The 21,816-nt window shown below is 55.3% G+C and overlaps 2 protein-coding genes across 5 annotated transcripts; one reads left to right on the plus strand and one right to left on the minus strand.

Moving 5' to 3' along the window:
* Positions 1–245: 245 nt before the first annotated feature.
* Positions 246–18,268, plus strand: TMBIM1 (transmembrane BAX inhibitor motif containing 1). Of its 4 annotated transcripts, none has more exons than XM_065930593.1 (12): positions 246–368; positions 9,239–9,471; positions 10,818–10,918; positions 12,105–12,169; positions 12,394–12,447; positions 13,407–13,457; positions 14,203–14,242; positions 14,794–14,831; positions 15,007–15,094; positions 15,412–15,507; positions 16,479–16,532; positions 16,911–18,268. In XM_065930593.1, the coding sequence occupies exons 2-12, from the start codon at positions 9,279–9,281 to the stop codon at positions 17,055–17,057; spliced, it is 927 nt and encodes a 308-aa protein (XP_065786665.1). In that variant the 5' UTR covers positions 246–368; positions 9,239–9,278; the 3' UTR covers positions 17,058–18,268. The 4 variants fall into 4 exon arrangements, with proteins under 4 accessions (XP_065786665.1, XP_065786668.1, XP_065786667.1 ...); XM_065930596.1 differs by having other exon boundaries at positions 10,824–10,918; XM_065930595.1 differs by lacking the exon at positions 246–368 and adding an exon at positions 423–444.
* Positions 18,269–18,961: 693 nt separating this feature from the next.
* LOC136164924 (probable hydrolase PNKD) lies at positions 18,962–21,496 on the minus strand. The gene is made up of 3 exons (XM_065930597.1): positions 21,409–21,496; positions 20,468–20,636; positions 18,962–19,332 (listed from the first exon to the last, which is right to left on the minus strand). The coding sequence occupies exons 1-3, from the start codon at positions 21,473–21,475 to the stop codon at positions 19,140–19,142; spliced, it is 429 nt and encodes a 142-aa protein (XP_065786669.1). The 5' UTR covers positions 21,476–21,496; the 3' UTR covers positions 18,962–19,139.
* Between the last annotated feature and the right edge of the window lie 320 nt (positions 21,497–21,816).

Consider the following 21,816-nt stretch of genomic DNA (forward strand, 5'->3'; position numbering starts at 1 on the left):
AGTAGGAAACTGATGCAAAACACCGCGCAAAAAAACAAGTAAAATATGTAGATACATAGGCAAAGAAGCATCACCAGCAAGCGCTGGCCGCTGGGAGTCGGGAGGAGTGGAAAGACGTGATCTCTCCCTGTAGTTTTGTATTTTGAGTTTCCAACAATGACCACGTACTGCTTTAAGATCGGAAAATCCTGGTAAGTCCTGGCGGACTTGGGAGGAGCGGCAACAGGCGGGACCGGGGCGGACCCCAGCGCGTTGCGGGGGCCGGCGCGACGGGGCGGGGCGCGGAGACCCAGCCCTACCCAGGCCCGCGCGGGCAGTGCAGGATTCGCGACACCAGGAGGCCGGCGACGCACCGTCCGGAGCGCCAGGCAAGCCAGGGGCCCCGGGGCCGGCGGGCCGGCGGGGCCCGGACCGGGACTAGGCGGCGCCCCAAACTTTCTCGGAGTGCGTGGCGGGCCGCAATGGGGCTCTGTCGCCCTCACTTTTGAGTTTCTCTTTCTCTGCGCGCCCCGGGCGGGCGAGTGGCGCCTGTTTAGCTTTGGGAGCCCAGCCGCGGGGTTGTGGGCGCGGGCGATCAGACCGGGGTCTGAGGGTGTCCCGGGCCCCTGCTTCCTATCGCGGATCTGTCGCCGGGCGTGTCCACAGGGCCAGCCCCAGGGTGGCCAGCTGTGCGTGGGATAAAGGGTGTCAGGGGCCTTCAGCTGGTGGGAGGGGGAGGGGAGGCGGCCCGGGCCTGGCCTCGGCCGCCTCTGACGCCCTGGTGCCAGCTTGGGTGTAGACAGGTGACCGAGTATTTGCGTGAGGGAGAGAGCCGGTGGGAAGCCCCGAGCAGCTCACATCCTTGGTGTGGGGAACCGGTCACCTCTGTCACCAGGCCTTTGCCTCAGTCCCCTCTCCCCTACACTGGTCTAGCCACTTCCCTCAGGCTGGGTTCTGAAAACTACTGGGAAGTACTCTCTTCCTTGTGGCCTCTTTGGGTGGGAGTAAAAACCAAGTAGGAAAATGGGAGCCGGGAGAACCGTGGAGACAGCAGGAGGGAAGTGGAGGCAGGCTGTTCGGAGGCTTGGCCCTGATCTTGTGGGTTTTGCTCTAGCTGTTTTCTTCCCCGGGGGTCACCATCCCCTCTGACTCCATAGTGGCCTCTGGGGTTGGGATTGCCCCGAGGAACCTGGTCATGGGATCGGGGGAGGTGGGGGTAGGCCTGGGAACTAGGGTCAGAGCCAGATGTCACGGAAGGTCCCTCGGGTGTCCAGTTCTCTGGGGCTCTGAAATATTCATCTCACTGGTGAGCTTTGGTTTCAAAGCTGGCGCCTCTGGCTTGGCCAGTGGTAGCAGGAGGAGCCAGGAGCCCTTGGGGCTGCTTTGTGTGGGGCAAGGGGGAAGCCATACTTCCTCCTCACCTGCCTGCTCTGTCTCTCCACGAGGCCCCAGAGACCCAGTTTATAACTTAAAAAGTGGTGGGACCACACAAGGGGTCAGGGGCCCTGACTTCTCTTCTTGTGCCCTGAGCTCAGGGCCTCACCGTAAAAGTGGGCACGTCAGAGAGGTAATGATGGGGTACACCTCCAGTGTGGGGAGAACCTCACGTCATGAGCTGGTGTAATAGCCACCTCAGCTGAGCCTCCTCCCACGGGAATGGCTCCACTAAAGAGCATTTACATCCCCCAAACTTGTCACCCTGGACCCTTCAGAAAGAGCAGAAGCCCTAGGGAAGGGACTCATACTGTGTGTCTTTAGAGAGCCGAACCGGGAGTAGAAACTCGTATAGCAACTGGGAGAGAAGGTCTCTGCTAACCATATGGCTAATCCTCATGTGGGCTTTCTGGAGTATTCTGTTGGGAATGCAGAGGAAGGGAAGGCCTTGACGGACTCTTCCACCCCTAAGATTCTGGGGATCTGGGCCCAAACCTGGGTCTTATTTTAAAGGAGAAATGATACCCAGAAGTCCACAGGCCACAGTGCTAGGTACCTGGAGGATAGTCAGTATACTGGTCAGGGAGGAGGATGACCAATATATATATATATATATATGTAAGTCCTTGTTCTTATATGTGTGAAAGTGACAGTGATGGTCACTCAGTTGTGTCTGACTCTTTGCGACCCCATTGACTGTAGCCCACCAGGCTCCTCTGTCCATGGAATTCTCCAGGCCAGAATACTGTAGTGGGCAGCCGTTCCCTTCTCCAGAGGATCTTCCCAACCCAGGGGTCGAACCCAGATCTCCTGCACTACAGGCGGATTCTTTACCACCTGAGCTATCAGGGAAGCCCGTTTATATATATAATAATTGGTGTTTTTTCCTATTATGTGAAGGTGATGTTAGGAATGGCAGCCTCCTGGCTCTATGCTGCTTGGAGATGCCCCCGGCCCTTTGCAGTGAGTTCCACTTTGGAGTTTAGAGCAGCTGTGTGGGGGTGGCAGAGAGGAAGAACCCTCACAGAGGATCAGGACATTGAGTTGGCCCTACCAGTGAGGGGGCACACCTGGTACTGAGTGTGACTGTTCCGAGGGGCTGGCTAAGGACAGGGGTTTAACAAGATGATGAGTTAGGACATGAATCATTCCCAGGGCTATCTGTAAAACAGAGGTGGCGTGGTCAGCAGCCCACAGGATGGCAACTAGGTGTGCCTGTATAAAAATGTTTCAGGCTTAAGAAAGTTGGAAGGAAACAAAGTTGAATAGCTTTGCTCACTGCAGAACTTGGAAGCTTCCTATGCCATGGTGTCTAATGAATTTCCAAAAGGGGATATGGACTCTCTGTTTCTGAGCTCATCCATGACCATCTCCTGGGGCAGGAGATCTCCTGGGGAGAAGAACATCTCCTCGTGTTCTTTAGAGCAGCCTGGGAAATACCTGGCTGGATGATTCTAGCTTTCTAGAGTCCAGAGAGGTAGGAGAGGGAGTTGTGGCCACTCCCACACCCAGGTCAGACCCTGTGCCTCAGCCTCCTCCAGACCGGATGAGGATGAGGCTGAACCTGGCAGAGACTCTTTAGGAAGCAAGACATTTTGCCCTGAAGGTTTCTGCTCTGGTCTCTTAGCTGTTCATTCAAAAGCAGACATTCTCAGAGTCTGAATGGACTTTGATCATTTGGTGATGGTAAAGAATCCTCCTGCAATGCAGGAGACCCAGGTTTGATCCCTGGGTCAGGAAGATCCACTGGAGAAGGGAATGGCAACCCACTCCCAGTATTCTTACCTGGAAAATCCCATGGACAGAGGAGCCTGGCGGGCTACAGTCCATGGGGATTCAAAGAGTCGGACATGACACTTGTTTTATGGATGAGGAAACTGAGTCCAGAGATGTGAAAAGACCCATCCCGACTCTCACAGTGGAGTTAGGACCAGAACCAGGACAAGAACTCAGCTCCCTGCCTTGTAAATCAGGGCTCTGACAAGGATTGACTTTCGACAAGGGGAAAGGAATTGGTATCAACAAGAGAAAGGTCTTTACTTCCTCAGTCTGCTCAGGTGGTGGTGTTGGCTTGTTCTGGTGGGGGCCTCAGGGACTTTGCCTCCAGGCAGGTGTAAAAGCAAATGGTACCTTAAGTCAGACTTCAGATCTGGGTTCAAACCTTTCTCTGCTGTTTGCCTGCTCCAGGACCTTGGATCAACTTCTCTGGAATTTCAGTTTTCTCATCTGTAGGGTGGGGATAAGGATTGCACTTCATAGGGCCCATGTGAGGAGCATACGTCCATGGTACCCAGTAGGCAGACAGTACTTGCTGCTCTAAGTGATTCTCTTCCTTCCCTGCCCACTGCAGGAGTGGGGTATATCTCCCTTCTCCAGTAGGGGTTGTTAATTATCTGTCTGCCTCTCCCCGCCTCATCTGGGAGTTGAAACTGAACTGAACTAAAAAAGGTAGAAGATGAAACACAAAGAAGGAGGTGGATGGGGCTGTTTCTGAAGCTGCATCTGGCCCGATTAGTGCTGCTTGCTTTCCTTATCTGGATGTCCTAGCTGTTCTGGGTTGACTGGGGTCTCGGAAAACACCCGCACTCATGATGCTGAAGGGTGATGGGAGTACTGGGTGCCTGGGTCTTCCCACGGCTTCCCCTTCCTGGGAGCCACCTTCTCAGTTTCGGATTGGTTGGAGACCAGGGCTAGGAGGGAGGTCTTGAGTTGGCAGCCTTATTTGTTTCTGAGCCAGGACGGCCAGGAGAACTGGGGGAGGGGGCTGGTTGTGGCTCCGCCTCCGGGGTGTGTGTGCTGGCGTCTGTCTCTCTGAGTTCTCGGACAGTGGGCAGGGCAGGGAATGAACGCTCCAAACCCATGACCAAGAGGGCCTGTCACTGCCTGGGCAGGAACTTCCTCGGCTCTGGGATTTCCTGGTCTGTCAAATGACCAGAGGATTTCTAAAGTTTGTTCCAGCTCTGACGTTTTCAGTTTTCAGATCCTCTTGGTTTCATCCTGTTGACCTCAGAGGCCAGGCGGACAGAAGGATAAGTTGATTCTGGGCCCTTGGTCTGTGTGCGTCAGACCTGGTGGTAAGCCCAGTCACTCCTGGGTGGATCCTTTTTACTCCTCTGCCCTCCTGGCTCTGTGCTGGGTTAGGAGGGCCAAGTGTTTTCTTGGAGGGGAGTGGAGAGCTGGGGGGGTGTTGGGGTAGGGAAAGGGAGAGGAGGCTGTCATGAGAGACCTGGTCACAGCGGGCCAGGGGCTTTACTGCTGGGTGGGGTTTCCTGAGATACTCACCCTGAGCTATTCTTTCCACTCTGGCCCTGGGCACCCGTTCCTGGCAGAGAGCGGCACGGGTTGCCTGGACCAGTCAGCTGCTCCTTTCCACCCCTCCCTCCAGCACACACCCTTTTACTGTAAACCCAGTAGATCCAGCCTCCTCTCAGCAGATTCCAGAGCCTTAACCCTTCAGATGCCCTCCTCCCAGGGAGCCTGAACCTGGGCCCCAGCTGGCGGGGCGCACACTGGCCACACTGAGACAGCACCAGGGAAGGAGCTGGCTTCCCCGAGGCTGCCTCTGAAAACCTGATAGCCAACAAGTCCTGTGTTTGGGCCCTCCCACTTCTGATGGCTGGGTCTGGGGAGCGTGTAGGAGAAAGGAGAGGTTCTGGCTCCTTCCCGATGGGTCATGAGAATGGGGACCACAAGAATGGGGAGCAAGCTTAGCTCTAACTTGACAAGGGTGCTGTGGAGCCTGAATGCCTTGATAAAAGGCATCATGAGGAAGCATGTTGTAATGATTCAAGCTCCTTGCCACAAAACAGTCTTGCTTCCTGTTGTGGGAGTGTGTTCAGTAGAAACCGAATGCCTACTGTGTTTTAGGAAAATTCAGGCTTCTGATGGGGCGCCTGGAAGGTCTGTTTTAGCCCCTGGACACCAAGCCCCTCCATTAGCTACTAGTGGAATTCAAATGACCTGATTCCTGGTTTCTAGTCTGTGGGCATTAAGTATCTGCACTCTATCTCTGTATCTTTTCCCACTTCTTCCTCCCCTTCCCTTTGGATTCCACTTTCTCCTGCTGCTCCCGCCTTTAGTCATAGTCATGAAAGTAAACTCTGACAGCTTCCCCCTTTCCCTACTCCTGGTCACCTGCCAGCCCCAAACCTCATCCCTAGCTGAGGCCTTGATGATGGGGAAGTGGTCAGAGCCTCATGTAGGTCAGGCCGTGGCCAGGGAGCAGGCTCAGAAGCTGCCCATGCTGGCGGCCCTGGGGCCCGAGGTTCCTGCCCATCTGGTCCTGCTCACAGGGGGTGTGACTATGCCTAGCCACTCCCCTGACTGGCCTGAACACTCTCCCTGTCTCCTGTGCACAGGCCTCCACATCAGAGAACTGGAATGTAGTCCTGGGTCCTGGCCCCTGCTTTGTGACAGGTCCCTCCATACTCCCCCCTCCCCCGCCCCGAACCGCGGTGGACTGGCTGCTAAAGGGAGGGGTCAGCCTGCCCTAGGTCAGCAAGTTTCCTTTCAGTGCTGACGTTTTAAGAATATCTGTCTCTGACCACCCTCTTCTCCTGGTGGCTGCACGGAGTTTGGGAATCATGGGGCTGATGGAAGGGGCTGAATGGTTCAGTGTGCACTTGCGGTGAGCCCTCTTTTGTCAGTAGAGGGGCTGAGCTGGGAAGCTGGGAAGTGACGAGTGATCGAAAGGGCGATGAGGATGAAAGCAGAGAGGTTAAGAGCTCTGGAGTCTTTGGGAGCTGAGTCTGGCCTTTATCACACCCTAGCTAAGTCACCTTGGACAAGTGACTTAATTCTTCTAAGCTTCTATTTATTTGTAAATAGGGATAATAATATATCCACCCTATTGGAGAATCATAAGGATTTAATGAAATAACAACTACAGGTAGTGTTCAGGTACCATTTTAAGTACTCTACACATATTTTCTCATTTAATTGTTATAACAGCTCTGTGAAGGGTACTGTTATAGTGTTAAACCCATTTTCCAGGTGGAAAAACTGAGACACAGTGAGGTAAACTGGCTAGTGCTGGTCTCTGGTGAGCATGAGCTGGTGACCAAGCCCCAGAGAACTGGACTATGAGCTGCTGCACTCCCCGCAGAAGGTCTGGTTCCTCTGAAACCAGAAGCATCCCAGGGAGGGCCGAGGGAGGGCAGAGGGCATCTCCACGAGTCAGCGGCCCACTGTGCCAGGCCTGAACCGTGGAGTCCTGGGGGCCTATCCAAGGCCGGCCTCATGCTCCCTGATATACCCGCTGGTTTGGGGAGGGACCTGTTTGTCTGGCTTGGCTTGAGGGGGTGGGGCAGCTGGCTGATCAGGCAAAGGGCAGGCCCCACATAACTGGGCTCCTCAGATAAGTCCCAGGCCCCGAGTCTGTTAGAGCTGGACATGAGCTGAGGGATCATCTGGGCCTCTCACTCCATCTCACCGAGGGGCACCCTGAGTTGCTGACAGGACCAGGTCATGGTGACATCAAGATCAGGCGGCCAGCTGGGGCCTCCGACCACAGGGTCCTCCCTGCCAGTGTCTCGTGGGCTGTGTTGAGTCTGTTGTCAGCGGGGCCCGGGGCAGTAATGACAGATAACCCTACTCCGCCCGTGGCCTGCCCTTCCCGCTTCCTGCAGATGGGGCGCTGTCTTCCTGGTGGAGTTAAAGGGGTGTTTGGTGAGAAGGGGCGGTAGGGGGAGGAGACTCTTGCTTCAGGGGAGGGGGGTGCAGTTTCTCTTCCTTCCTTTTTTAAGAAAGTTTGTTAAGCAGATATGCATATTGTAACTGTTTATGCTACCCTGACATAAACCACAAATGTTTCAAAAAACAGTTACTCACTCTGTTTCTTGAACTCACACCACTCAGTGCTGGGTCTCCCTGTTTCCCTCCGCTCCATTTGCTCAGAGCGCCCTACCCCAACCTGTGGGGCCTTCACTATGTCCCATGCTTTGCTGTCACACCCTCACTGTCCTTCTTATTTCTGACTTCACACTCTTGCTGTCTGGTCCGTTTGTTCTGGGAAGATGGAGAATGGCTTTCCTCAAAATAACTCATTTGGAGACTTGGCCTGTTATGTGAATCCTCCTCCCCACCCCTCCCTGCCACCTTCCCCTCTGTGTTATCCCAGTTGAGACAGAAGTTAGTTAGGACAGTCCTTTATCTGCTCCCTGAACTGGGCAGGGGGCCCTAAAAAGAGGGGTCTGTTCTGCCCTTCTGGCAGAGCCTCTGGGGATGTCTACTGGCCTTGACCTGGGCATGTATCTTCCCTGTGGGGACCTGAAGGAAGGTGTGCCCTTGAGAGATGGTCTAGGGGGCGGCTGTGGCCCTCTGAAGGGGCCCAGAGTCTGTCAGGGCTTGGACCCTCCCAGGGACCTCGGACCCTTCCAGGGACCTCCTCCTCAACTTTTCCCAAGCCCCCATCTCTGTCACCTCAGAGGGGGACACCAGGTCCAGAGGACATTTATCTGGCACAAGAGGCATAAAGAACACAGCATAATATAGAGCATGCCTAGACTTCCCTGGTGGCTCAGATGGTAAAGAATCTGCCTGCAAAAAAAAAAGAATCTGCCTGCAACGTGAGAGACCCTGGTTCAATTCCTGGATCGGGAAGATCCCCTGGAGAAGGAAATGGCTACCCACTCCAGTATACTTGCCTGGAGAATCCCATGGACAGAGGAGCCTGGTGGGTTACAGTCCATGGGGTCGCAAATAGTCGGACATGACTAAGCAGCTAACAGTTTCACTTTCACCCAGGACCCGAAAGACCTTGGCTCTTGTACTATTAAATCTGCTAGTTTTGTGATCTTGGGAGTCACTTTACTGCTCTGGGCCTGAGTCCCCCAGTGGAACTGAGCACTTGCGGCCGTACAGCCTGGGGGTCCCTTCGGGATGTTTCTGGGGTTCCCTTCCCCTCCTTCCTCTGCCCTTCCCCAGCCGTGGGGCTCTCCTGCCTCAGAGAGGGCACTGGCTGGCTCTGGCATCAGTCCTCAGCGTTTTAACCTTTCTCAGCCGCCAACCCTGGGAGCAAACAGGCAGGAATCCCAGGGCCGCCAGGGCCTGGCGTCTTCCCCTCCCCGGGGGTTTGAGGGCCCTGAACTCCCTGGCATTCTGCTCCCTGGCACAGCCCTGAAGCGCCTGGTGGCAGCCACAGGCTGTCACATGCCTGAAGCGCCTCCTCGGCTGTCATTTGAAGGAACCAGAAAGTCCTGTCTCCAACCTGCTTTTCTGTGCAGCCTCCCAGCCCCCAGGGGTCAGCCCATGTACCCACATGCTCAGGCCTCTCTGGCGGCCCCTGACTCAGCCTGACACCTTCCACAGCCCCGTGCCCTCCTCCTCTGGGCCTGGCAGCTCCAGCCCTGGGACCGGCTTGTTGTCTTCCACTTGGGGCCTTGGCTCCTCCCCAGCTCTGCCTTTCGGGCCTGGAGCTGCTGCCAGCCGCTGTGGAGGCTGGGCTGCGCCCTTCAGTGGGTCTCGGCTGGCTCTGTGACTCGCCCGTGGCTTTGCTGGGGTCATCGGGCTCCTTTCCTGGTCACTGGGAGTGATCACTTAAGAGAACCCCCTGCTCTCATACCACCCATGTGACTGCCACCCCCCACCCCCCCCCCCGCCCCCTGGCTCCTGAGCTAAATCCCCACCCGCTGCTTTCCAAGGGCAGGGGACTGCACAGTGAGGAGGGGCTGGTGTGAGGGCAGAGGGGCAGGGGCTGAGCTGGCGGGGTGGGGACAGTGGCCTGCGGGGAGAGACTGAAGGTGTCCTCTCTGCTGAGGCAGGGGGGACTGGGGCTCAGTGAGCTGGGCCTATGCACTCATGACTGCTTTTCTCATCTCTGCTTCAGGTCTCAGCAGCTGGGGTCTCCCCTCAGCCTTTGAGCTATCATGTCCCATCCCAGTGCCCCTCCTCCATATGAGGACCGCAGCCCCCTGTACCCTGGTTCTCTGCCCCCAGGGGGCTATGGGCAGCCATCTGTTGTGCCCGGGGGGTACCCTGCCTACCCACAGCCTGGCTATGGTCACCCTGCTGGCTACCCACAGCCTATGCCCCCGGTCCACCCGACGGCCATGAACTATGGTAAGTTCCTGCAGGGCAGCTGAGGGTGGGTGGGAAGGGGCAATACTGATGTGAAGAAACTGATGTGAAGTGAAGAAACACCTCCTTTCTTTCCTTCTTAACTTCCTTCATCTCCTTTTTCATCTTCTCTCTAGCTCTCTCCTTCTGTTTCCCCATCTCTGTTACCTCTCTGCTTTTTCCTTCAGCTCCTAGCCGCCCCCCACCCCCCACCCCCGGGCCACCTGCCAGCCCCTTTATTCAGCGAGGAGACTGAGTCTGTAAGACACACACCAGAACTCACACTTCAGATGAGAAAGTGGCTGTGAAGGAATTACTTCAGGAGGCCACTTCTGTTTTCCTGCTAGGCAGCTGCCACCCACCCTCGGCCCTCTCTTCTTCAGGAACTGCCGCTAAGAAGGAAATGGCAACCCTCTCCAGTATTCTTGCGTGGAGAATGCCATGGACAGAGGAGCCTGTCAGGCTACAGTCCATGGGGTCGCAAAGTGTCGGACATGACTGAGCAACTAACACTTTTCACTTTTCACTGGAACCTGAAGCAGTTTTTTTGTTTTTGTTTTTAAATATTCTCAGTGCTGATGGATCCTCATTTTTTAAGGTAACATCTGGTTTGCAAACATCCAGAACTCATTTGGATGTTTGATAAACGTCATGGCTGGTAAATCTGGTCAGAAACGATATTAGAATGTGGTGAGATTTTCCTATGTGGCTTGCCTCGGATTTTGAAAGCAGTTCCCAGGGAGGCATTTGAGGAATGGCTTTGAGCCCCTGCAGCATCTTTGGAACCCTGGAGCACAGCCAGCTCTCATCAGGCCGTTGGTGTTCTGGTGCGAATACGGGCCGGCACATCAGTCACGTTTACAACGAGGCTTTGCCCTATGCACAGATAGCCCTGACGTTTCTGTTTTCCCAGAATCCTAATGCTTGCCTGATGGAGACCACTGTCTGCACACTCTGTCCTCCATCCTCTGCACGCATGCACTGTTTCCATCTCCCTTTCCTTCCTTCGATCCCCGAGTCCCCGCTCTGACCCTGCCAGCTCCTCTGACCCATACCTGCCTGGCTTCTTTAAGATGGTGTTCCCTTGACGGCAGGAGCGGTGGGTGTTCACACTCCTCAGTGGAATCATGCTGATGGAGTGTTCACACCTCAGCCCCCTCCCAGCCAGGGACATACCACTCCCTATGGTATCCACTCAGGTCGCTCGGGGGGCACCCGGAGGAACTGGCTGGGGAGAGGAGTTCCTGAGTTTTGGCTGGAGATCCCTGAGACTGTTGAGATAGTGTTCCAGAGGCTTGGGGATCCACAGGTCCCGGGTCCCAAGTTGGTCATATGTGATCTGTCCCCAGGCCCAGGCCATGGCTATGATGGCGGGGAGAGAGCAGTGAGTGACAATTTTGGATCTGGAGACTGGGATGACAGGAAAGTCCGACACGCCTTCATCCGAAAGGTGAGATATGGGCTGGTGGGCAGGTGAATCTGGGCCACTGGGGCTGTGATTTGGCCCATTGATAAGAAGAGGGGCAAATGTGGAGTCCTGCCCCAAGCCACAGGTGGGAGGCTTTGCACCAGGGCCACAGAAGTGGAGCCCAGAACCAAGGTCACCTCCAAAACTAATTGAGCCCCATTGCCAAAAGCCCCCCTGATCATTACTAACAAGCTTCCTGACTCCCAATTAGGCAAAGATGCCCACTGCAGTAAACACCCTATAGTGCCTCAACTAGTCACCTAACGCCAACCTTCCAGGAATTTTTTTTGTCTTGAGACTATAAAAATTGGCTATTAATCCATGAAAACTGTCGACTCTCCCTGGCTTGTCAGGAGTTGTCGGCCCGCTGAGCTTGCAGTGCCCACTTTATTTGTGCTCTTCGTTCTTAATAAACTCACTCCTTTCTGCAATACGCTGTGTCTGGAAATTCTTTTCCATCCTGTGCTGGGACTGCCTCAACAGGAATGGCGGTCCTCTGGTTCCAGAGGGCCTGCACTCTCCTGAGGGAACCCCAGCTCCTCTAAGCTATGTTTGCCCACTTTTGCTTCTCTCTTCCTTGCCCTCACTTTGGGGGGGCAGGTTCAATTTGAACAACCCTGCTGAAGTGTTCTACCCTCTGCAAACTTCTTTCTCCTGTTAGACTGCAGCAATTTGAAACCAGAATTGATTGCACACACTCGCAGGCCCCTGCCCACCATCTCACCTCACCCCAGCACCTGCTCAGGGTAGAGATGCCTGACCAACGTTCAGGCTGAACCGCTGCAGGCGCAGAGGCCATACTCAGGAGTGTGGCGAGGCAGGGCAGTGAATGTCAGTGAAGGCCAGGTGTTGGGCTAGAAGGGGAGATGTCAGGAGCAGCGGGGGTGGGGTCAGCCCTGCGGGTGCGCACAGCATCTGAACCAGACTCCTCACTGCGCTGGGCTCTCTGGCAGGCTGCAGTGCAGCTGGGGCGGGCTCTCAGGTGGAAAGGAAGTAAGAGTAGATCCTTCAAAATGAAGAAGGAACCCCCTCCCTACCTCTGGAAGATGGGAGCAGACCTAGGGTGGGAAGGTCTTTTGGGCTCCTTGGTCTCGGGGCTGGCTGCTTCCTGGGGGAAGGCCGGGAGCAGAGGGTGGTGACCGTGCTGTCCCCGGTGTCTGTGTTCCAGGTTTACACCATCATCTCCATCCAGCTGCTCATCACGGTGGCCATCATCGCTGTTTTCACCTTCGTGTGAGTCTCTGGGCCTCTCTGCACAGCTGAAGGCGGCTCTGGGGTCCTGGGCTCTGGGTCCCCTGCTAGGAGCATGGCTGGGGTGGGTCCTCGACCCAAGGACAGGAAGAGGGGCTTGGTTGTGGGTGACTAGAGAAGATGGGGCGGGGGGGGGGGGGGGTAGGGCCTAGGCAGGGGGCGGACAGCCTTGGCATGACTCTTCTTGTGTCTTCTCTGCTCCACAGGAAGCCGGTCGGTGACTTCGTGAGGGCAAACATGGGCATCTACTACGCATCCTAGTGAGTGTGTGCTCTTCACTGCTTGGGGGCCAGGAGAGGAGGGGTGACAGCTGACTAGCAGGGATCAGAATCTTTCTGGAGGGAGGGGTGTCCCAGTTGCTAGCTGTGCTGGGCCGTGTGGTGTGTGCCACTAAGTGTCAGTGTCGGGGTCTCCTGAGAGCAGGGCTGGGGGAGCCACGGCCGCGTGCATCCTGTGAGACAGGCCCCCGCCCCGCCGCCTCTCCCTGCGGCCTCCTCCCAGGCCAGGCCCCCGCTCCGCCGCCTCTCCCTGCGGCCTCCTCCCACGCCAGGCCCACGCTTTGGCCGCCTCTTTGTGGCTCCTGCGGCCTCCTTCCAGGCCAGGCCCCCGCTTTGGCCGCCTCTCTTTGTGGCTCCTGTGTCCTCCTCCCAGGCCAGGCCCACGCCCCGCCGCCTCTCTTTGTGGCTCCTGCAGCCTCCTCCCAGGCCAGGCCCCCGCTTTGGCCGCCTCTCTTTGTGGCTCCTGCAGCCTCCTTCTAGGCCAGGCCCCCGCTTTGGCCGCCTCTCTTTGTGGCTCCTGTGTCCTCCTCCCAGGCCAGGCCCACGCCCCGCCGCCTCTCTTTGTGGCTCCTGCAGCCTCCTCCCAGGCCAGGCCCCCGCTTTGGCCGCCTCTCTTTGTGGCTCCTGCAGCCTCCTTCTAGGCCAGGTCCCCGCTCCGGCCACCTCTCCCTGTGGCCTCCCCCCCCGCCCCCCGGCCAGGCCCCTGCTCCGCCGCCTCTCTCTCTAGTGGCTCCTCCCCGCCTCCCAGGCCAGGCCTCCGGTTACTGATGGCCTCAGTGCCCCTGGCCAGAGTGACCCTGTCCTGCTGGGCAGCTTCCCCTCAGACTTCTAGACGCCTTTCTGGGCCTCCAGCCTGCCGGGCTGGTGAGTGCCACCAGGCTGGGCCGGGAGGGGGCTGAGGGGCATAGTGGGCCTGAGACTACTTCCCTCTTTCTCCCCAGTGCTGTCTTCCTGGTCACATACCTGACCCTTATCTGCTGCCAGGCACCCAGGTGAGTCCCAGAGACTTAGACCATGGGAAGGGATGGTGGGGGGCAAGGTGGTGCACGCGTGCTATGTCGCTTCAGTTGTGTCCGACTCTTTGCGACCCCATGGACTATAGCTCGTCAGGCTCCTCTGTCCATGGGATTCTCCAGGCAAGAATACTGGAGTGGGTTGCCATGCCCTCCTCCAGGGGATCTTCCCCACCCAGGGATCGAACCCGAGTCTCTTATGTCTACCTGCCTTGGCAGGCGGGTTCTTCACCACTGGCCCACCTGGGAAGCCCCCTCATAGCATCTGAGTGGAGACTTACCAGCAGTGATGATGATGACAGTGAAGATGAAGAGGATGTTGGTGGCAGCTACTGGCTACTGCTCAGCTGGGCGCCAAGTGCCTTGTGTGTGCGGGATCTACTTAGCTATCTAGCTGTTATTCTTATAGCTACCATACAAGATATGGGGCATTTTAACCCTTTAACAAATAGGAAGAACCCAAGGCTTAGAGAGGCCAAGGGACTTTCTCACAGTCACGCAAGTAGTCAAAGAGCTGCAAACGAATCCAGTTCTCTGTGGCTCCACAGCCCAGGTCTGTCCTGTTGTCGCTGCTGTCTCTGCATAGAACACGAGCAGGTCCCGAGGGCCAGGCCAGCCTCCCCTCCCTCAGGTCCAGGCCTCATTCTCGAGGTGCACAAGCCAGGAACTCCTTCTGAGACCTGGCCAGCCACACACCACTAAGTCATGGTTTCTTTCCCTTCAGACGCCGTTTCCCATGGAACATCATCCTGCTGACCCTCCTTGTGAGTCAAAAGGCCGGGGGAGGGGGAAGGAGATGGTGAGGGAGGGCTGGGCCCAGGGAAGGAATGAGACCCTGTGGGGGAAGATGGCCCTGGCTCTCTCCCTGACCTGACTGCCCTCTGTTTCCTTGTGGCTGCCACTTTCCAACTAGGTGACACGTACCACCAGCTCTGGTAGTGTTCCCACCATGCCTCCAGGGCTCTGCGTGCCCCTCTCTTTCTAAAATTGATTTTAATTTTATTGTTTATTTATTTATTTGGCTGCACTGAGTCTCAATTGCGGCATGTAAAATCTAGTTCCCTGACCAGGGATCAAACCTGGGCCCCTGCATTGGAAGTAGAGTCCCAGCTGCTAGACCACCAGGGAAGTCCCTCTTTTTTAAAAAAATATATATTTTTGGCCACACCACGGGGCATGCGGGATCTTAGTTCCCTGACTAGGGAACGAACTGGCACCCTCTGCCTTGGAAGTTTGGAGTCTTAACCACTGAACCACCAGGGATGTCCCACAGGCTCTATTAAGTGTCTCACTCTGGTCTCTGTTCTTCCCTCAGACTCTTGCCATGGGCTACATGACCGGCACCATTGCCAGGTGTGTTCAGCGGCAGTCAGTACACAGTGGTGTGTTTTATAGGGGAGTGGGGCACCCCTGGGCTGGCAGCCCCTATATGGCTGCATGCTGGGCATGGTACTTCCAGAAAGCTGTAGTTTTGAAGTTATTTGTGCGTGGCTTATGCCTCTGGCCTCTCTTAATTCCTTCCCTGCAGTGTGTATAACACCAGAGCCGTCATCATTGCAGTGATCATTACTGCTGTGGTGTCCATTTCAGTCACCATCTTCTGCTTCCAGACCAAGGTGAGAGCACTGGAGGGCCGGCCCTTCCCTGGCCACCCCATCCCCCTTTCTTATACAGACCTGACCTTCTGGGCCTGGCACTTAGCAGGCCTGAGAGGGCCCAGATCCTTATATAGGGGTCTCCCTTGGAGACCCGAAGCCCCTTCCCTTCACATCCACATCCACAGCTCTGCTTCCTCTGTCTGTCCTTAGAATGCCGTGATTAATCCTGAGTGCCCAGCAGGCAGCATTGAGCCCCATGGAGGAGGCAGGGCCTGGCTGGGTGGGCTGCTGGCTGTGGCCTGTTTGACAGGGGCCTCCCTCTCTCTTCCTGGCAGGTGGACTTTACCTCGTGCACAGGCCTCTTCTGTGTCCTGGGAATAGTGATGATGGTGACTGGGATTATCACTGCCATCGTGCTGGCCTTCAAATACGTGAGTGTCCCGGCAGAGTTGGTCGGTGAACCCAGTGCTCAGGGCAGACTTTCTGTATATCTTGGTGCAGCAGGCCCCATGGGCCTCTGGACGGCTCTGGGTTCCAGAACCTCTCAACTGGCTAGCCAAGGCACCTGTGCTGAAGCGCCATCCTTTGGACTGTGGTATCACTGGAGACCCAGGTCTGGGAGCCATAGCACCTGAGGCCCCAGACAGCATCATGGGATTCCTGTGAGAAGCAGCAGTGTGATCTGTCTGACAGCTGAGACCAGGCTCTCGGAGGCAGGCTGGCAGAGGAATCCAGAGGGCAGAGAAGATGGGCTCAGCTGGAAGGGACCTTAGGGACCACTGTATCTCTTCTTTGTTTCCAGTCAGCAGCGGGCAGCATGTGAGGCCCTAGGCTGAAGGAAGCTTTGTGGTGGGAAGGGGAAGCACATGAACAGGAGAGTGAACATGACAGGAGCCTACCCATGTAACCATGGCTGGCCCTGGAGGGCTGTTGAACAAGGCTGCCCTGGGGATGCTCCCTGACTCCGCTATTCATCTGGTGGTTAAGGGGTGTCCCTTTTAGGCAGGGCTGCAGGAACATGGTCTAGTGACTGCTGACATGACAAAGGGTAAAGGTGATGGGGCTCTTCAAGGAGTGCATGGCTGGGCCTGCCCCTCCCAGAGCCATAATTCAACCACTCTGCCAGAAGCGGAGTGGACACCTCTGTACCTTGACTAACTGGAAATTGGTTTGGGTAAAAGACGCTGTGATTGATTTCATATAGCTATTGGATGATGGCCTCTGTTTTCTCTGCCAAACATGTTCGCATTCTCAATTTCTCCCAGGATCTGGAAGAGAGAGGTAATTCTCTCATGGATCTTCCCACTTGGCCAGAATCCCAGTGGGGAAGATGGTCCTGAGGGTGTGCCTCACTCTGGGCTTTGCCAAGTTTTCTAATGCCATCCCTGTCCTCTCTCCCCAGGTTTACTGGCTGCACATGGTCTATGCTGCTTTGGGGGCCATTTGCTTCACTTTGGTAAGACCCTGCCCACTCTAGGAAGGGGAGTGGGAGGTATGGAACTGGGTGGGTGCTGAATATAGGCTGCTTGAGAGGCAGGGAGTGGGGCCACAGCTGCCTTTCCCTACCGTCTGGAGGCTCCACTGATTTCTTGGGCATTCTTGTCTTTAATTCACATCGCTTGCTATTAGAATACTCAGCAAGCTGTATTCCAGAGATGACACTATTCCAGTGTCCCTCTCCCTTTCTGGACTGTGAACTGCTTAAAGACAGAGACCATGCCTTCTGCTGTTTGTTAGTGTTCCCTAAGCACACCTCATGGCCCTGAGGCTCCCAGGACAGGTCTGTGGACCACTGAGCCCCTGAATCCTCATGCGTGGCTTCTTGTCCCTGCAGTTCCTGGCCTACGACACACAGCTGGTCCTAGGGAACCGGAAGCACACCATCAGCCCAGAGGAGTACATCACTGGCGCCCTGCAGATCTACACAGATATCGTCTACATCTTCACCTTTGTGTTGCAGCTCGTGGGGAGTCGCGATTAAGGAGCACTTCCGGGGCTTTCCCTTCCCTAGGGGGCTGGGCCCTGTGACCCTGGTCTGGGCCTACACCCATTTCCTTCTCCTCAAGTAATACACCCATTTTTCTTTCTGTCCAGGGATGGGCAGCCTCTCTAGAATTGGATGTATAGGTATCTGATGGGGCTGGAGGAACTAGGGACTAACTCTTGCCCTCAGTGGACAGAGCTGGGCCAAAGATGTGTGTTTTCCCTCCATCCCACTACAGGGCACCAAAGCCTTAACAACTGGGGTTGGAGTGGGGTGAAAACAGCCTGTTCTGTAGCTAAAAGGGAACATGAGAAGGAGAAGGGACTTCCTGGTGTTTTCCCTCCCACTCCTGCCATGGGCTTCTGGGCTTGACAGCTGGAACATTTTTCCTCTCTCAATCCCAACAAAGCCAGAGAGCTGTCCCCTGCCTCCTGGACTCATATCTTGTACTTTTGTGGCAACCCTTGGCACCTTTCAACACAGGAAGGTAGAGGGGGTTTGTCTCCCCTGCTTCAACCCCTTCTTTTGATAGCATATATATAATGATCTTTGGGGTTAGGGGTGGGGAGGAAGAGGAGAGTGAGCAAAGTCAAGCACCGAAGCCAACTGAGAGCAGCATTTGTCCAGGGCTTCCTCAGGGCCTGTGTGGTAGAGAGCAGGGCCCCTGGCAGTCATCTGGTTCTCGAAAGCTGCCTGGGGCTTCTCTGGTACTTCTGAGATCTCTATAGTCAGTGGGACCACTTGCTTCCTGTGCTCAGGCTTCTCAGAGCAAAAAGTGAGGGCAGAAGTCAGGAGATGGTGTGGTGTGTAGGATCACTATGGCCAGGAAGTAACCAGGGTGAAGACAGCCTAAACGTGGGCAGGGTCCCCCATCCTGTCTGAGAGATATGGAAGCCTACATGGTACCCAAGGGGCTTCCCTTCTGCTAAAGGGAGGGCCCTGAGAGGAAGGAGAAGCCCCTCTCAGCCTATGAACTCACGGCAGGGGATTTAAGATGCCCCGTCTCTCCAGCCAACTACCGCTTTCTTCATGACACCAAGTGCCTCAAGCTGGAATGGGGAAGGGGGACAAGGGTCACTCTATGGGGTGGGGGTGGAAACCAAATCAACCCAAGGATATATTTAGGACTTCTTTATTAAGTATGTGATCCTAAATATATCCCACAAAGGATCGTAACTAGAAATAAAGTTTTATGTTTAGAAGGTAAACCCCTGTTTGGCTCTGGTTTTCTTCACTTTAAGGGGTCAGTTCTTGGAGAACGTCTGGCTCTGCCCAAAGCATCCATATCCTACCCTTGCATTCTGGCTTGGTATCTTCTACGATAACCGAATATGCTTTGTCCCAGCGCTTCCTAGTGATGGATGGCTCAACCCCAGGTCTGGCAGGCACCGCTCAGATCCATAGCACATGACCTTTCTGAATCATGGACACTTTACAAAAGCACAGGAGAGCTATAAATGCTCTTCCTCTCAAAGCTGTATGTGTACACACAATTTTGCATATGGGGGTGGGGGTGGGAATGAACCACAATGTTTAGGTTTAGAACTCCTACCTTAGAAGTCACTAGTTCAATCCCTCTTACAAACAAGGAAACTGAGGCCCAGAGAGGTTGAGTCATTTGGACTCAGCCAAGAAGATTAAGTGTTTTTAAAACTCCACACCCTGAACACCCTCTTTGATTCTCTTTATTATTTGTTTAGGCTGAATGGAACCCCACCCTCCTGGCCAGCAGCTCAGGGCTCACTCCCCAGGGCCTGAGCCTAGGCTTGTACTTAAGTCTCTGTGGTTTCACCAACTATTCAGCCTAGAACACTGAGGCTTCTGTGAGAGGGAGTACAGAGGAGTAACCAACCCCACCCTGTACCCCTCCCATCCCAGGGGACTCACAAACCCGGTCCTGGTTCCTTTCCACTCAGACAGTAACTTTATTCGCCTTTGGCTGGTTTTTCAGGAGGAATGGGGTTGGCAGGAGCCTGGGCTTCATGCGCCCTCTGGTGGGCCTCAGAGGCAAGGACCAGAAAGGACTAGAGAGTCTGGAGGCCACAGTCCACAGAGTTTAGGGGAGGGTTGCAGTGCTCCTCATGACTGCACCCCCGACCCAGCTTCAGGAGATGGGGCATGACGGGAGGAGGCCCTGAACCTCTGGCTCTCATACTCGCCCGTGTTGGATGCCCGCATGTTCTGCCGAGCCTTCATCTGCTTCAAACGGTCCTTGTCCACTTCCCGCTTGGTGAGGATGAAGAGGAGGATACCACAGGGGAAGCCGATGGCCCTAGGGGTGGGGAGATGTGCATGGGATTTGGGGAGGGGCCGAGCCTCAGCCAGAGGAGCTGGGCAGAACCTCATTCCAGCTTCAACTGCACCAACACTATAATACTACTTGTTGAATACAACTACTTGCAGGCTGAATACATTCAGCCTCAGTGTTGGCTGCTGGAAGGCCCCGTGTGAATCGGATCCTGCCACTGCCCTGCTCAAAACCCCGCAACAGTTCTCTATCACTTCCTGGCCAAGTTCAAACTCCTAGGCGGCATAAAAGGCCTGTGGTTGGGTCTCTGCCCACCTTGTCATTCCTTTTCCCTTTAGTTTGACACTCCTCAGCACGAGCCCTGCCAGCCTGCCATAACAACTGTGCAGGGTTCTCCAGACAGCCCATTCTCTACCTCTCCAAGTCTTGGCAAAAGTTCCCTCTGCCTAAACCACCCCACACCCCATCCCTGACTCTCCTTAACCTAAGCAACTGCTATGTGGGAGGCACTTCAGCGTGGGGAAAGGGCGTGGAGTTATAAGACCTGGTGAAAATCCAGCTCTGAGCCTCAGTTCCCTCCTCTGTAAAATAGGGATGTCCTATTTATCTCAGAAAGACTAAAACAATACACAGTAAAGTACTGACACACCTCGGGTGCTGGAAAAAAAATATTAATTTCTCCCTGCTTTTAATATTGCTCAAGCCTGGCATGCTCCAGTCCATGGGGTCACAAAGAGTCGGACACGACTGAGCGACTGAACAACAACAATGTATTAAGATCAAAATCAAATCCAAATAACAATGCACTGAACATCTTATAGGTGCTACTACTGTATTACTAACATAATCTTGCATGATCTCAATTAAAACTCAATTGGGTCCTGCCCCAAGCTCCCAAAAGAGAGGATGAGGCCATAGACCCAAATCTGAATCAGATTAGCTCAGTTCAGTGCATAGAAAACCCACTCTCTCTCCAGTTTCAGACGTTGCCACCTCCCTCCCCTGCTCCAGTCCTCTGAGATTCCAGTCCTCACACACAGCCATTCTGTCCTGGCAACCCTGGATTCAGTTCATCACCTGAAACTTGGAGAAGTTTCTGGGTCCCACCCGCCCCTGGTGCCACTCCCCATTGGTGGGCAAAGAGTTAGTTAAAACTTACCAGGCTAGTCCCACAGCTTTCATGGGGTTCTTGCCCCTCTTTCTGGGGATGTATTCCAGCTCAGGGGAGAGGGGCTCAGGCTCCTCCTTGCACTCTGGGGAGCTGTGGCTTTGCAGTGCCCGGCTCCTGTTCTGGGAAGCCTTGTTAGCAGCGGCTCCTGACAGAATCCCTGTGAACAGAGGCAAGGAAGGTCAGTTAAGAGAAGAGGAGAAGAAAGCCTAGGGAGGAGTGACTGAGATCTGAGGAAGGGGAGTGACTGCAATTTGGAGTAACAGGTGCCTGGGAGAGTGCAGAGAGAAATGGGAAAATCGCCACCGAGGTGGCACCTTTGAAAGCCGCTTCCACGTCACTGCGGGCTCATCACCCTGGTGCCGGGAGAGCGAGCTTCGCTGTTCTTCATCTCCTCGGACTTCAGGATGAGAAGGGACTGCAGTGGGGCTCGAGTGAGACATATGGAAGAAAATCCGAGAAATGGCTTGCAAACTGCAGAACGTTAACACTGGAGGGGGAGCTTAAAGGTAGTCTACTCCATCCCCTCATTTTATAGAAGAGGAAACTGAAGCCCCAAGAGACGAACTGCTTCGCCCAAGGTCAAACTGCTAATTATCCGGGGCTAGAACCTAGAACCCAAGCCTCCAGAAGCCCAGGGCTCTTTTCCTCTGCACTGCGGTGAGTGTGAAACACCTGGAGCGCGGGAGTCTAAAAGGCTTCCTCGAGGCTCCCTTTCCGTGAAAGACCCCAGAGGTGTCGTGTAACCGGAAGGCTGAGGGATGGACTGGGTGACTTTTAAAGAGCATCTTTTAGCCCCCAGACTCTTTAAAATCCTACAGAAGGATGCGGGCAGCAATCGACAGCCCTGAACTCCTGCTACAGCTTAGCGGGATGTGAAAAAAAAAGGGCATCCCCTGCAGTCCTGCCCTCCCCGCGGTCCCTCTCCTTACCCCGGAGGACGCGGGCATTTCTCGCCCCCCGGCCCTTCAGCGCCGTAGCAGCTACCACCGCCGCCATGTTCAGATCCCACCCCCCCTTCACCGCAGTCCCCGCTGGGAATTGTAGTTTGCGTAAGGGGCCTCCCCCGCTGTATCCGTCCAGCCTACAAATCAGAAACTACATCTCCCAGAAGCCCAAGCAGCGGACCCAGGAGAACTACCCTTCCCAGGAGAGCCCCGGAAGCGCGCACCCTCGCTTGTTTCCCTCCTGTTGGGGGCGGAGTCAGGTCGGGCGGAGTTTGGGTTCTCCTCGCCACGCCTCGGCCTCGTCTCCCTCTTCTGTCCTGTGATTGGTGACTCAGCCGGTCCACCCCCTTCGCTATTGGTCAAGAGCCCGTCGCTCTCCCTGCTGGGGGAGTG

The sequence above is a fragment of the Muntiacus reevesi genome, chromosome 3 (assembly GCF_963930625.1).
Source record: "Muntiacus reevesi chromosome 3, mMunRee1.1, whole genome shotgun sequence".
In the NCBI taxonomy this organism is placed as follows: Eukaryota; Metazoa; Chordata; class Mammalia; order Artiodactyla; family Cervidae; genus Muntiacus; species Muntiacus reevesi.

Excerpts from the sequence above, each read along its gene's own strand:
- LOC136164924 (XM_065930597.1), bottom strand. The coding sequence starts at position 21,475 with ATGGCGGCGGTGGTAGCTGCTACGGCGCTGAAGGGCCGGGGGGCGAGA. Across the intron at positions 20,637-21,408 it reads AAATGCCCGCGTCCTCCGGG|GGATTCTGTCAGGAGCCGCT; the intron begins GTAAGGAGAGGG and ends CTCTGTTCACAG. Across the intron at positions 19,333-20,467 it reads AAAGCTGTGGGACTAGCCTG|GGCCATCGGCTTCCCCTGTG; the intron begins GTAAGTTTTAAC and ends CCCCACCCCTAG.
- TMBIM1 (XM_065930593.1), top strand. The coding sequence starts at position 9,279 with ATGTCCCATCCCAGTGCCCCTCCTCCATATGAGGACCGCAGCCCCCTG. Across the intron at positions 12,448-13,406 it reads GGCATCTACTACGCATCCTA|TGCTGTCTTCCTGGTCACAT; the intron begins GTGAGTGTGTGC and ends CTTTCTCCCCAG. Across the intron at positions 15,095-15,411 it reads TCTTCTGCTTCCAGACCAAG|GTGGACTTTACCTCGTGCAC; the intron begins GTGAGAGCACTG and ends TCTTCCTGGCAG.